The sequence below is a fragment of the Rhipicephalus microplus genome, chromosome X, assembly GCF_043290135.1.
Source record: "Rhipicephalus microplus isolate Deutch F79 chromosome X, USDA_Rmic, whole genome shotgun sequence".
NCBI classification, from domain to species: domain Eukaryota; kingdom Metazoa; phylum Arthropoda; class Arachnida; order Ixodida; family Ixodidae; genus Rhipicephalus; species Rhipicephalus microplus.
This window is the reverse complement of record NC_134710.1, coordinates 342,029,731-342,043,678: the sequence shown is the minus strand read 5'-3', so window position 1 is coordinate 342,043,678 and position 13,948 is coordinate 342,029,731. Positions and strand designations below refer to the sequence as shown.

The 13,948-nt window shown below is 45.1% G+C and overlaps 1 protein-coding gene across 3 annotated transcripts in view; it reads right to left on the bottom strand.

Annotated features, from left to right (window-relative positions):
* SLO2 (slowpoke 2) overlaps nucleotides 1-13,948 on the bottom strand; it is a 630,174-nt gene that overhangs the window by 217,315 nt on the left and 398,911 nt on the right. For 2 of the 3 annotated variants that reach the window (XM_075879795.1, XM_075879796.1), the window contains exon 1: nucleotides 1,861-2,003. The exons of the other annotated variant lie outside the window; for it this stretch is intronic. In XM_075879795.1, the coding sequence (XP_075735910.1) occupies nucleotides 1,861-2,000 (140 nt within the window). In that variant the 5' untranslated portion in view covers nucleotides 2,001-2,003. Of the gene's footprint in view, nucleotides 1-1,860; nucleotides 2,004-13,948 lie in introns of those variants that run through there. 3 annotated transcript variants of the gene reach the window in all.

Genomic DNA, 13,948 nt, shown 5'->3' with positions numbered 1-13,948 from the left:
TGCTATCGCAATAAAAGTAGAAAACCCGGACTCTTCTTGACGTATAGCGCCGTCATAACCCTACTTTTTTATGCTGTTCATGCGTTTTTACATTATATTTAACATCACACACCTGCGAATGTGGTGTGATCATGTCTGTGACATCTTTTTCTACATCCCTGTAATAAAAGTTGGCTTGAAATCAGCGCCGGTCCTTGTCTGTCTTTTGTGGTTTTTATGCCCCTTTCAGCGCAGTGCATGCTCGTAAATAGGGCTCACTGCGTTGTACACTTAAAAAATGTTGTAGTACTTACTAAGTTTGGTTTACTAAGTACTTGTCCCACACGTTACTAACAGGTTAGTAAGTGAAGTTGGTAACGGGGAGGCTAGTAACCTTTACTACATTCACCGTTACTAACGCAGTTAGTAGTCATTACTAATGTAGGTAGTAACGATTGCTAGCAAGAAAAATGTACTAGACGTGATCATTTTGCCTCACGAATCACCTGTTTTATAACGATCGTATTCGCGAGCATCAAGAAATTGATATATCGCTGAGTAATTAAGCACATATTCTTATAAAGGATAACAACAAACCTACACACGTCCACGCGAGTACAATTTCGAAGCGGTTCCAGGAGTAGTTATAGCCCTAATTTTGAGGAATGCAGCTGGTGCCGGTGGGCGGCTATGCTGTAGTATGTATAATTTCAGTTAGGCGCCTTTATTTGCAAAACATACAGTTTTTTAGATGAGCGAGTTAACGTAGGGTATAACTTTAAATCAAGCATGCTAAGAAAAACAATTATGTATATTTGCATAACACTGCCTCAACATGGCCTGATATTCAAGATATAACATTAGGTAGTAAGGTTACATATATTGCCTTAATGAACTTGAATGCATCCCCGTTCTTCTAAATAGGTTGTTGGACGCTCGTAGTAATAACCTCTAAAATTTGTTTAACAAGTTCATTAAATACGTGCGTGACGAGAAGTTACTAACAGTGCGCAAAACCTAGTAACCATTGATACCTTCAAGTGTTTGATAACGTGAGTAGTAAAATGGTCATAAAACGTTAGTAATGACCCATGAAGGTTTGCAACAATTGATGTTACTAACATTTTGCTCGCGGTTACAAGCTTTTTACAAACTGTTTTTAATGGGGCCCTGAAACACTTTTTTCAAATAACCATGAAATGAATGCACTGGAAGAGCTTATTGCCTCACGAATTCAACGCCGCGAAAATTTTAACAATTCGTCCAGTGCGAGTGGAGTTACAAACATTTGTCGGATGCTGAAATTTCATTCTCACTTCTCTCGTTCCGACGAAAGTGCTCGAAGCTAAGCAGGGAGGGATGACAGGGTTACAGAAGAACGTCACGCACGCCTCGTGGCCTTCAGCACTTCTTTTTTTTTTCTTTGAATGCGCGGCTTTTTCGGTGTGATCGCGCACGCACGCGTGGACAAGTAGCGGCTTCCCACGGCTATCTTCGCAACGAGCGAGCGCGCCATGTTCAAATCAGCCAATAGCTGATAGACGGGCTTAATACGAGTGATCTTTGGGCTTATTTCGTGATTGGTCGAGAGAAGAGAAGGCCATTTTTAGCTGACTTTCATAGTTTATTGTGAATTCCAGGACGCGCACTGCGCTTTAACATTTGGCTCACGTGTTGTCGGGAGCCTCTACTACCGATCGGCAGCGTTTTCTGACCATGCTCAAAAAGTGTTGCAGGGCCCCTTTAAGAGTGTACTATACAACCTATAAAAAGTCAAACGTTCATGTTGCGTTCGTGGACAGACGATGCTGAGAGAGGCGCCCACACCACTTCGGTTGTCCACGCGTGAAAGGCATGCAACAAAACGCTAACATGACTCACATTGGGTGCCCGTCGCGCCTCGCAGGCTTAACGCTCGAGATCCGTGATTTGCTGTGGCACGCTGCCCCGTGCTTGCCGAGGGCCCGTGTCATGTCTGCACCCGACACAAAATCCACGAGAGCGACGACATCTCGGTGCATAAGGCTGACGCACCACGCGAAATGACTGCCGGCCGATCAGCATACCACGGCATGTAAGAATGATAACGGAAGCTGCAGCCCTACGCGCTGATGAGAGAGTCAGAGCGAACAATAGGCACAGCTGAAGCAGGCATCGTTCAAGCCATGACGGCAACGGATAACGTTATGTGAACCGCCGACACCTGCTATAATATTTGCGTAGATAGGTGAGGTTTAAATATCAGCGGAGTGATCTTGCGTGGAACGACACAGTGTAGGTTTGAGCAGTGAAATATAACAGTAACCTCTACCTAGATTATCTTCAGGAGTCGCACTTGAACTTGAAGAAGATGGTTTCCTGTGGCATGTACAGACGGTGGTAGATACGGTAACAGTGATAATGAGATGTTACAGCGGTATTTCAGCATGAGTGTTTATAGCAGCGTGATATTGACGGTGTGTGGTATTGCGTAAGGTCCTGGAAATTTGTTCTAAGGTATGGAGCTCGATGTCAATAGCTCACAGGCAAACATGCAAGTTGCAGCGAACGCTAGGCATAAGACGATTTTCGCCATCCTCCAGGAAACAGTTCTCACTTACATCCACTTCCGAGACGTCAGATATGTTGTTGCGGGGTTATTAAGGAAATAAATAAATAAAAATAAAGATCACGCTTAATCAAGTGCGTCTTCCTCCAATGCTCTATTCTACCAATGAATATACTATACGAGAAAGCAAAGCATGGCTACTAAGGAAATGGGTGCTCAAAAGGGCGGCTGATTATCAGGTCTTGCGAGTGTAAGCGCAGGATAGATTGATAGAACTTTATTTAAAATAATGTTTTGAATTGTGGTTGGGCCCGTAAACATCCGGTGGCTCACTGAATATACGGGAAGCCCATTAGCCACATATAACCACCCAATCCAGAGAAGTGGCCTCCCGTGTTGAAAGTAAGTAATGGGAATAGGGTCTACCATCAAAAACTTGGGGCAGCACCACAAACAGTAGATCAGAGACGCCCGCTACGATACGCATGTGATGCAATGTGGTACTAGTTAATGCAATACGTAGAGCATCATTAGGCGCAAGAAAGCGAATATTACAAGATCACAGGCGCAGTCATACTGAAATGCACGATCAATCGTAGCATTGTCACTCTCAGTGTGGCATCAACAAAGTAGATCTGAGTGCATACAGGGTGTCCCACGTAACTTTAGCCAGAGTTTTAAAATATGCCAGTACACACGATCACGACGCTACCAAATGCATGCTGCTCACAGTTGCGAGGATTTATTCCGACTATTTTTGTGTTCTCAAATATTGTTTAATTAGATCTGCTTAATTACCTAACTTTGGAAAGAACGATGATTGATAAAAAATTTAATGAGGAAGTTGTAGTTCGGTTCACAAAACATCCCATTTCGATCTTTATACCTGTCAATTATAAGTGTTTTTCTGATAACAACAAATGCCCGCAAAATACTAAAAAATACCACGTGACAAACTAGCTCACGCGCCAGTGCGCACAATGATTCTAGTACTCCCTAACGTTCCACGCACGAACGACCATAGCATTTGCCTGATTTTGCTGTCTCGACAGGGCCGCAACGATGGTGGTGGCTTTGCGATGAACACGTTTTTTTTTTTTCTATGGGCCATAAAAGCGATAATAACCGCTGTGACTGCTTACCGCTGTCATGAACCGGTGCGAGGGAAGAGTATAGTTCGTGCGCGGAGCTTTAGAGAGCACCAGAATCACAGCGTGCGTTGGCGCGCCATTGGGTTCGTCACGTGGTATTTTTTGTATTTTGCTGGCATTTGTAGTTAGCAGAAAACACTAATATAAACAGATACCAAGTTGAAAACTGTCTAATAAGATCTTTTATAATTTTGTAAACCCACCTAGAACTTTCTCATTGAAACTTTTTATACACCTTCTTTCGTTGAAAAGTTAATTAATGAAAGATATCTAATTAAACAATATCTTAGAACGCAAAAAATTGTCCGACTCCAGGAAACGGTCTGCAACAAGCATTTGGTCAGGTCGTAATTGCATGTGTGCGGCATATTTTAAACTTAGGAAAGCTGGGGCATTCTGTATATATATATATATATATATATATATATATATATATATATATATATATATATATATATATATATAGACCAGTAGTAGATCTTCCGTGAGCGGTCACAACGTGGTTTATTTCGACGTTTCGGCCTAGAGTCTGGCCTTCATCAGGGGATGAGCTATCCCCTGATGAAGGGAGGACCCCTCCCGGAACTGTTGGGAAATAAATATATTTATCCTTGTTGACAATGCTCCCGTTGTGCCACATCCCATACCTTCACGAAGACTAACTAGCCCATTGAATTAATACTACCACTATATATATATATATATATATATATATATATATATATATATATATATATATATATATAGATATATATATACTGCCTACTACTGAAACCGAAAAAGAAGGAGACAAAAACCAACGATTACGAGACTTTAACGTTTTTAATCGCACAGTTTATGAACGGAGAGTTCTGCCCACCGTCGCCCTATGCTAATCGGAGGTGACCTTGGAAAAATCGTGAAGACAGCCGGCGAATTCAAGTACGTAAGTCGTTTATCGCCGCTCTTCTCATAAATCACGTGGCCCTCCAGCGTGGAAAGGAGTTATTTTGCGGCTCCTCGAGGCTCTAAAGAAATGGTCGTGCGCCTCCGTTTTCCTTACGTTACTTGTATTCTTTTTTAAAATTCTATCGTATCCGAAAAAGATTCGGCGATGAGAGGGAGATGTAGATAGGTTGTTGTTCACGATGAGGATTGCGGAGAGAAAGCTGTGTCGTTTATTTGCCACGTGCGTTGCTGCGTAATAAGTACCGCACTGTGGCTTTGGCAGAACCAGTTAATTAACTACGCATAACAAACTGCATTCTCCATGCTCCTCAATTATTGGTCCGCCATGTACCTTAGCCAGTGGTCATTGGCTAAAGTGCTCGGCTGCTGACCCAAAGGCCACGGATGTGATCCAGGCCATGGTGGTCGCATTTCGACGGAGGCGAAACGGTAGAGGCCTGAGTACCGTGTGAAGTCGGTGCACCTTAAAGAACTCCAGCTGGTACGAATTTCCGGACCACTTCACTGCGACGTCTTTCATAAATATGTCGTGGTTTTCAGACGTATAACCCCAGATAATATTCCTGTATAGCTTTTAAATATATATTCATCAAAGTTAATGTTCATAGTCTTTAAGGGGCGATGGCCGCAAACTTCTCAAGTTTCATCAGCGTGACTGAACGCGAACAGAGAACACACACAAACAGCGCAAAACGTGTGGGTTTGAGATCCTGATTTTTACTTTTCTTGTTTTCACTAGCGGGCACACACACACACACATACATACACACGCATATATATATATATATATATATATATATATATATATATATATATATATATATATATATATATATATATATATATATATATATATATATATATATATATATATAATATATATATATATAGATATGTGCCACTTGCATATGAAAATAAAGATTTTTCTGTGTCCGCGTTCAGTCACGCTGTTCAAACTTGGCATAAGAACGTAACTGCCACACCAACGCACTTTGGCTCAAACTTTTATTGGCTCCTTACTTGAAAAGTCACGGGTTAAATCCTTTCAGCGGAGGTTGGACTTAGATGTAGGCGAAGTTCCAGAGCCCGAGTACTTAGATCCGGGTGCATCATAAGAACTAAAGGGCCCCAAGTGACCGAAGTTGTCAGAGCCCTCGAGTACGGCGGCGATACTTCATAATTGCATCGTGGGTTGGCACGCAGCTTTATTATAATATTAATATTTTTGATTTTTATTAATTCATCATCTTTATTATTATTATTATTATTATTATTATTATTATTATTATTATTATTATTATTATTATTATTATATAGCAGCGAAAACATGCGTTCTCATCCAATCTGAGACAGTGGTCAGACAAAAAATAATGGGGGAAATTGTGGAAGTACGTAAAGACCTGTGAAGGAATACATTACTACTGTGTGTAAAACATTCCTGGATATCCCAAATTCACTTAACATTCATGTCCTGCTAACTCAGATCACTGCTTCAAAAAGGTACAATAAGAGAGAGGAAAGCAGTGAGGCAGAGGGAAGACTAGACAATCGCTACAGGCGAAAAGGCGAAGCAAGAGCGCGGCAGGCTGCGTCAACAGGCAATGAGGTGCCTTTCAGGCATACGGAAGTAAAGCACTTTAACAGGCACGTTTGATTCATTACACCCGAAAGAACAGCGAGCGCACACCAGTGAGGATACGCTAGCAAGAGAAACACAAACGCCAATACCAGGCTCGCTTCAAGCAGAGTAGAGCTGCGCGAGATCGTCTCGAGCAGCGAAAGAGCAGGAAGCGCGCGCACAACGAACTGCAAAGCCGGCGAAGTCGGGAACACGGTGGTCCGGAATAACGAGCGACGTCATTCCCCCTGCTTTGTCCTTGCCCGCTTTGCGAAGCGGCAAGGACGAGATGCAAGTTGCATTCAGAAATTTACGGCTCGCGAAAGTAAATAACAGTTAACGGTTAGAATCAAAGTAAACAGCGAATCTGTGGAAGGCGAAAAGAAAAAAAAAACGCCCCGTAAAGTGCTGGCTTTATTTCGGGGAAAACGAGGCGAAAGAAACGCAAAGGCCAGTGAGCGTGTATACGCTGCATGGAATAAACATTGAGAGAAGTGCGAAGATGAACATTACCGCTGAACACCATGCTGCAAGACTTTGAATGAGCGTAATTCCTCGCGTCTTTCGCATTGCTTTATGGAATGAAGGAATTCCAGACTATAACGAGAAAGCACGCAGTGTGTGCAGTCAGCTGGCTGAAGCATGGCTCCTGTAGTAAGGGAAAGCGGCCTGACTACTCAACGTAAAATACAGGGAGGGGCGTGGGGATGGCGGGACTTTCATAGTGAGACTCTCGGTGTTATCATATCTCGGCTTGCGCAAAAGAAAGATTGCAAAAGTGCTTTGACGGAACACACCAGAAGTTGAAAAAAAAAAGCAAGTGGGATACCGCGCAGAAACCGTTGTAAAAACACGAAGGAAGGGCGACAGTCGCACGGACGCTGTCGCTGGGACCACGACTGGAAAGTACGAGGCGATGGAGGGAGGGAGGTGGGAGGTGCAGCGTAAAAACGGAAGTGCCAGTTGCCCGGGCAACCGCGGAGCACGTGGAGGCGTCGGCCAGACGACGAGGGCGACGAAAGAGTCGTTACGAGCCAGCCGACGAAATTAAGGTCGCGCGAAGCCTGGCGGCCAACCCCATACAGCGGCCCGGCCGAGGGAAGCCGTACTACAATACCTCACTGGGGAGCGAAAAGCCCCAGGCGCGCTCGAGGGGCATCGTATACACGGCTTTGGACGGCACTGCACACGCAGAGAAAGAAGATGACCGGCTCATATGCTTCCTTCTCTGTGCGACTGCTTTTTCTTTTTCGTGGCTCTCTCTAGTGGCACATATGGTAGCTTCTCTTTTGGCGGGACTGCTTTTGTCACGCCTGTTGAAGATAGCGCGGCACGTGCCTGGACCTATAGGCTTGATATCACAGTGCAGTGACTGCCATCTTGAAACAAAGCTCAGAAAAGTAAGAGGGAGATAGATACAAAGAGAAATAACGAGAGAGTAACGCAGTAACAGGCCTTCGCTTTCTCTTGCAGAGTTCGCGCTCTTACACGCACCGCTTTTCTATTACATCTGCGGTCTGCCCCGAGGCGGCACAAATCCACGACTGTGTCGTTTTCCATTTTTCCTACTTCTCTTTCAAGCATACCGCAACAAAATCACAGAAAGAAAAAAATAAACGCTGGCCTCTTTGTTTCTTACGCCAAAGAGGCAGCACGCGAACTCCGCCCTTTCGGTTCTCTGTCACGTCGCATTTGCGTTGCGAACCGTAAGAGCGCGAAAAAGCGAGGCGGTAGCGTTAAATATAGAAAGGAAGAAAAAAAAAAGTGGCGTGCGAAACATGGCTGCGCGCATTTTCACCTCTTTGCTTACGACGCTGTCACTGAGATTTTGTGTTGACAGGCTCATCGCGCGAGAAAAGGTGGAGCCACTCGGTGGCTTAAGCATCGCTGTTGAAATATAATCGCCTCTGGAGCCGTTGTTTCCACAACCATCGACCCAAGTTCCGACTCAGTGGTGTCATCTTGTTTCCAGCGGAACGGCTCACACAATATACTTACGCCCTCCCCACCGTGTCTTTTCTCTCTGTGTGGCGTTTAACACTCGATCTGTCGCAAACAGTATGACTTAGACACGCACTGCGGGGACGCAGAGTACGTCATAATTATTCCGTTCAAAGATCACAGTAGAGAAAGAACAGCACAATTGCGAAGGAGTGCCAAATCAAACTCAGTTAGTTCGTCCATGATACACCGCAGTTATCTGGCACCTTTATCGATGTTGCTATTGAAGTGTTCACGATAGGAGTCTAAATTCACGCTACTGCGGTGGTGGCGACGCCGTCAAGTAAGACGTATAATAACTCGTACAACACTGAGGTTATTAATCTAGAACACAAATGAACAAACAAACAAGTAAAATATTGCACAAATGTTAAATACATCTGTTGAACACGCTGGCTGTTCCCTGCACACAAAGACACACTCGACGTGGGACCTGAGGAACTTGTGCGAGTGAGCGAGTAAACTACGTTAATATACAAGACTGATGGCATCTACGTGGGCAAAAACAGACCATTCACTTATGTTCTGCAAGTCACATTTGCTGTCAGCATATATGAAAACAAGGTGCACAATCCTTGTTGTCTTCTGAGCATCTTTCCTGTTTGATTCAAGCTAGCGCGCCCGTCAAATGTATATACACAGCGGCCCTCTGCGGAACAGAATGTAACGGGTTCGATTCCTGCCCACGGTGCGCGAAATCTAATGGGGTGGAATGCAAGAACGCTCACTCACTAATTGCTCGATCCACGAAATGATGCAAAGGAATTAATCCGGAGTTTGTAAAGATGGATTAATTCAAAACCCTCCCTATTGAATAATCTCACATGACACATATTACCCATATTTCATTGCCACGTATGAGCGAATCGGAATCGTGCCTGTTCTGATATGATGATAATTATATAGTTGCATGTGTGTCATAAGATTTTTCAACGGGGCAGTGTTACTTGGAATGAATGAACGAATGAAAAATGAATGACTGAATCAATCAATCAATCAATCAATCTTATATACCGTTTCCGAAAGCTGATTAGCGGGCTATTGATCACGCCTTTTGGCTCTTCTGTTATTGATGACTACATCTAATCCTCACAGCGCTTAATCTTATCAGTCAGTATTCGGACACTGGCGCCCCGTTTATAAGGTCTTCTGATGAATATATTTATCCAGAAAGATTTCGCTTTCTTTGCCACAAATAAGTCTCCTATAACTTCATTTGGTTTCACCCAATCGATACTGACCACCTTACGAATGCACACTTTCATTTCTTTCGTGGCTGCCATCGGCCATGACGCACGTCATGCATGCCTTTCATTCCACACCGTTCTCCCTGGCTTCTCTGCGAGCCGCATTTCCGCGCACCGTATAGCGCTTGAATAATCCAGTCTTGCCAAAACAAATGGTTCACGATGCTGATGCTGCTGTGTGCAGTATTCATGGACGGCGTGGACATGCATTCCGCCACTTGCAGGCGCTGCACTCTATCGTGACACTTGTTACACGTTCTTGTTTTCTTATTATTTAAAAACAAAAAAAATGAAGAACAACTTTCGTGCTAGGGAAGTCATCACTCTGGAAAAAAAACCGCCAGTTGGCGACAGCCTTCGTGGAGGCGTAATACATTGGCTGGCACATGCGAATAATTCTGAGCCCAATTTATGCCCGCGAGTTGACCCGCGAAAACTTACGACAAAATACTCGGGCGCATAGAAGTCGTGGACTTAATTCGCGAGTAAACTCAAAACTTTCTGAACGAGCCACGAATGTCAAACGCTGGAACGAAACTCCGCTTCTTGCCCCATCCAGACGCTTAATGAAGAGTCTCAAGCCGCTGTCATTCGCACTCTTTTATCTCGCTGCATGCAAGATGGGGCGAGAAGCGGGTCGATGACCTGACGTCCATCGCCTGCGACTAGCGCGTTTCGTGCTCATGCTAATGATGGCTGGCTGCAGACCAACTCGAGCACTCACCATTGCAGCCGAGACGTCTTCATTTATAAACAAATTAAGACGGTGCTGTTGTGAAGTCCCAAATGAACACGCTTCTCCACATTTGGTAAGGCTGCGCAAACGTGGCACCACTTGAGGCGTCTTTTGAGTATACCTACCACAAATGTTAACGAGCACATGAAACAAAGTTGTTGGGCTTGAAGCACGCGTCACTTTTTTATATCGCGCGTCGTGCGTCCCCCAGAAATTGGTAAACTTGGGAAGCAGATTGTAGAGAGTTCATCTTTAGCTAGAAAAAAAAAAACTGCATTCCAATCAACAAGCAGTGTAGCGACACTGAACGCTGTCGAACTCTGGCATTTTCACCTCTGAAAGCAGTTCTTTCGTGGATGAGAGTAGCGGATCTCGAAAGCTACTTTTTTTTGCATGCTGCTTGCCCTGAAAACGATTGTAAGGTGCTAGCGTTACGATGATCATCTGTCATTTTCCTTTCTCACGTATGCCTCACTGATTCATTAAACAAAATTGATTTTCATAACATCACGTTATTTTGGGCTATAGTTAGTTCATAGAGTTGAAATACGTACCGCAAGAATACGCAAATACAAAAGAAGCGACAGAAAGAACACAAAATTGTGTTCTTTCAGTCCCATCAATTTGCGTCACCTTGCGCCATGTCTTTAAAGTAAAAGTTCATGACAAGGTGTGAAGGTGGAGCCTCGGGGTAATGAGAAGTCGTCGAACAGGGAATGTCACTGCAGCGGGATGAAATTTTGGCTAGACAAAATTTCTTGAGCCCTTATATACATGTAGCCATAAATGTTCATATATTTGTCCTTTTCCCGATGAAAAGCTTAGCCAATAGCGCATCTTCTTATCTATTCCTTCTTTCGTACGTCGTCTAGATTTTCGCGTAGTTTTTTCTTGCAATTTATTCATAACACCTGGCTAAGCTAACCACACCTTCCCCACTATAGCTTCGGTAAAAGGCCAATCCTCAGGTCATGCTCCAGAGCATAGCAGGGATTGTGGCAAAATGGCGGCGGTTACTGCTACAGGAACATTTTTGTACGTTCATTTCTAAATATATTACTGCTGTGGTTGGGGGATGCAGGTAACAAACACCACACCACCCGATTTGTCGAGCATATACGACTATACCTCAGCACTGTGAAGGCTACAGGACCCTTTTGCCAATAGGAAGGGTGATTATCCCCACCACGCGTCTTGAAGACAACATAATTGCACCGACGGTTACAGACTAATGGTGCTATGATCAGGGTGAAATGCAACTTTGCGTGAAAGTGGTCTTCTCCCCTCTCTTTCTTCACCTTTCGAACTCCCACATCCCTTTCCCCAGTGTAGGGTAGCATACCGATCCTTCTAGACTGGCTAGCATTACTGCCTTTCCTTTTTTCCCCTGTTTCTTCTTTCCTTCCCTACACACATTTTCATCCGTGTCGCGCAGTCTGCTCAGCGTCTCCTTGGCGTCTGCTCGCACACGTGTATTATATAGGCGAGCGGTGAGTAAAGGCCGGTTCCCGCTAGCGGCAAGCATGTTCGCCCTTTGACGTTGGACGTTCTCAGGCAGCCGTGCACGGCTGTTTGCTTCGCGCACGTCTTTCGTTCTTCACCGCTCAAAAAAAAAAAAAATGGGTCCAAGACCCATTTTTGTGCTATTTGCCGTTTGCCGGAGAGGGGTTTAGCCAATCAGCGACAGAGGAGCGACATGGCTGAGCCGCGTCGTCTGCTTTCGCCTTTGAGCATTGTCCGCGTCTGCCGTGGGACACTTCGAACTGCTTGCTTCTTGCTCCGCGGTTTTCACGATATGTCGTACGTGTTGTTCCACGCCGATTACATTCTAGCAGTGAATAGAGCATTTTCGCCTATCAAGTATTTAAAAAAGCGCATGGCAATTCAAAATGACGCCACTCTTCCAAAGCAGGCGTTTGGAAGAGTGGCACCAGCTATCCAGCGTTAGCAACAACAAACAAACGTGTAATGTAGGCCCTTCGAGATTTGGGAAGGCTTGCTTGGGCCTAGAACACCAATTATTTGAGTATGGTTCTCAAAAACGGTGCCGAATCGATTTGATTACAGTGTTGTCGATGCTAAAGGACATGAGTCTAAAGCAAATGGAAGCATCAGTTCGGAGCTTTCAAGCTATAGAGCGCACGGCAGCCGCTTGATAGAGTCGAGGCTGTCGACAACTGCATTCGGAAGGGCAGCCATGTTTGTCAGAGGAGCATGTCGTACGATTCGAACAGTCTTCTACGGGTGGTGCCACCCACCGGTCTACGGCACTGCACCGTTACGTGTGAGCCAGCCCTTAAGCGAACGGACGGTATCATCGAAAAAAATAAAGGCTGCACCCATTGGGGCTAGTGCCCTCCGCTTCAAATTTATCAAGTCGTCATCTTGCGCGGTGTGAACAATAAGTTACAAACTGGCCGTTGTCTTTCCTTTAGAGAAATGTGCTGATGCTTCGACAGCAATGTAATCAGAACTATAGAGGCTTAATTTAAGAAAAAACTTATCAATGTTTGACGCTCATCTGGAGGTATGAGATATTAGAGAACATCAACGTTCCTTAAAAAGCCATGACGCGATCCTCACCAACCTCGAAAGCACCGGCTGCGGCGTTAGGACCTACACGCATGTCGAAAACTTTCTGACGGACCACACAGCAACTGTGGGCATATGGAACATCCGCAGCAAAAGCTTCCAACTACCTAAAGGGGCACGCCGGAGGGTTCAGTCATCTCATCGCTACTGTTCAACGTGGCCATGATCAATCAGCCTGAAGTTCTCGATAAAATACCAGATGTGTGGCGCGCGATTAACGCTGACGACATCGCACCCTGGACCAAGGCTTCGAACATCGGGAGACAAAGCAGGTGCTTACAAGATGCCGTAAACACCACCGAAAGGTGTCTCCAACACTGCAACCTCAACTGTGCCACCGAGAAGTCTGAGCACATTGTACTTAAAAGAAGGGCGAGAGGTGGGCCTCCCAAATACGAAGAGCCCGAGCCGTGCGTCACCCTCAACGGGACAATTATTCTGAAAGTTGATACGCTACTGCGGATGCTCGGACTTCACACACACAAGGTTGGATTGGGAGCGGCCACCACACCGAAACCCCAAAGAGCTCTCTCGCATCTCACGCACCTCGTCAAGAGGATCGCAAACCAACGCAATGGGTTTAAAAAACACGACACCATATACGAATAATGCAAGCTCTGCTCACCAGCCGCATCACGTACGGCACGCCGTACCTCAGTATAAAAACCGCGGAAATACAAAAACTTAATAATATGATAAGAAAGACAACCAAAGCCGCCTTGGGGCTAACACTTATGGCTTCTACTTTACGACTTCATAAGATGAGTGTCCACAACACATGGCAACAGCTCGCCGAAGCTCACAAGAACAGCCAGCTAGAACGACTCAAGCTCACGCCCACTAGGAAGTCGGTATTCCTGTATCTCAACTACAGCGATTCATACGTTGCGGGTACAGACCCGAAAAAGCGCATCCCGGTTGACGTTCGAGAGTCCTTGTCCATCGCACCTATCCCACGCAACACGCACGCGACATTCCACAAAGGTAGACGAAAGGCTAGAGCAGAAGCTTTTAAACGAAAGTTTAGGCAAGACCAGAATGCCCGCTTTAGTGACGCGGCCAAGTACCCCCGTAGACACGCGTATGCAATCAGCGTCGTAGACCCTCAAGGCCGAGAGTTAGCGTCAG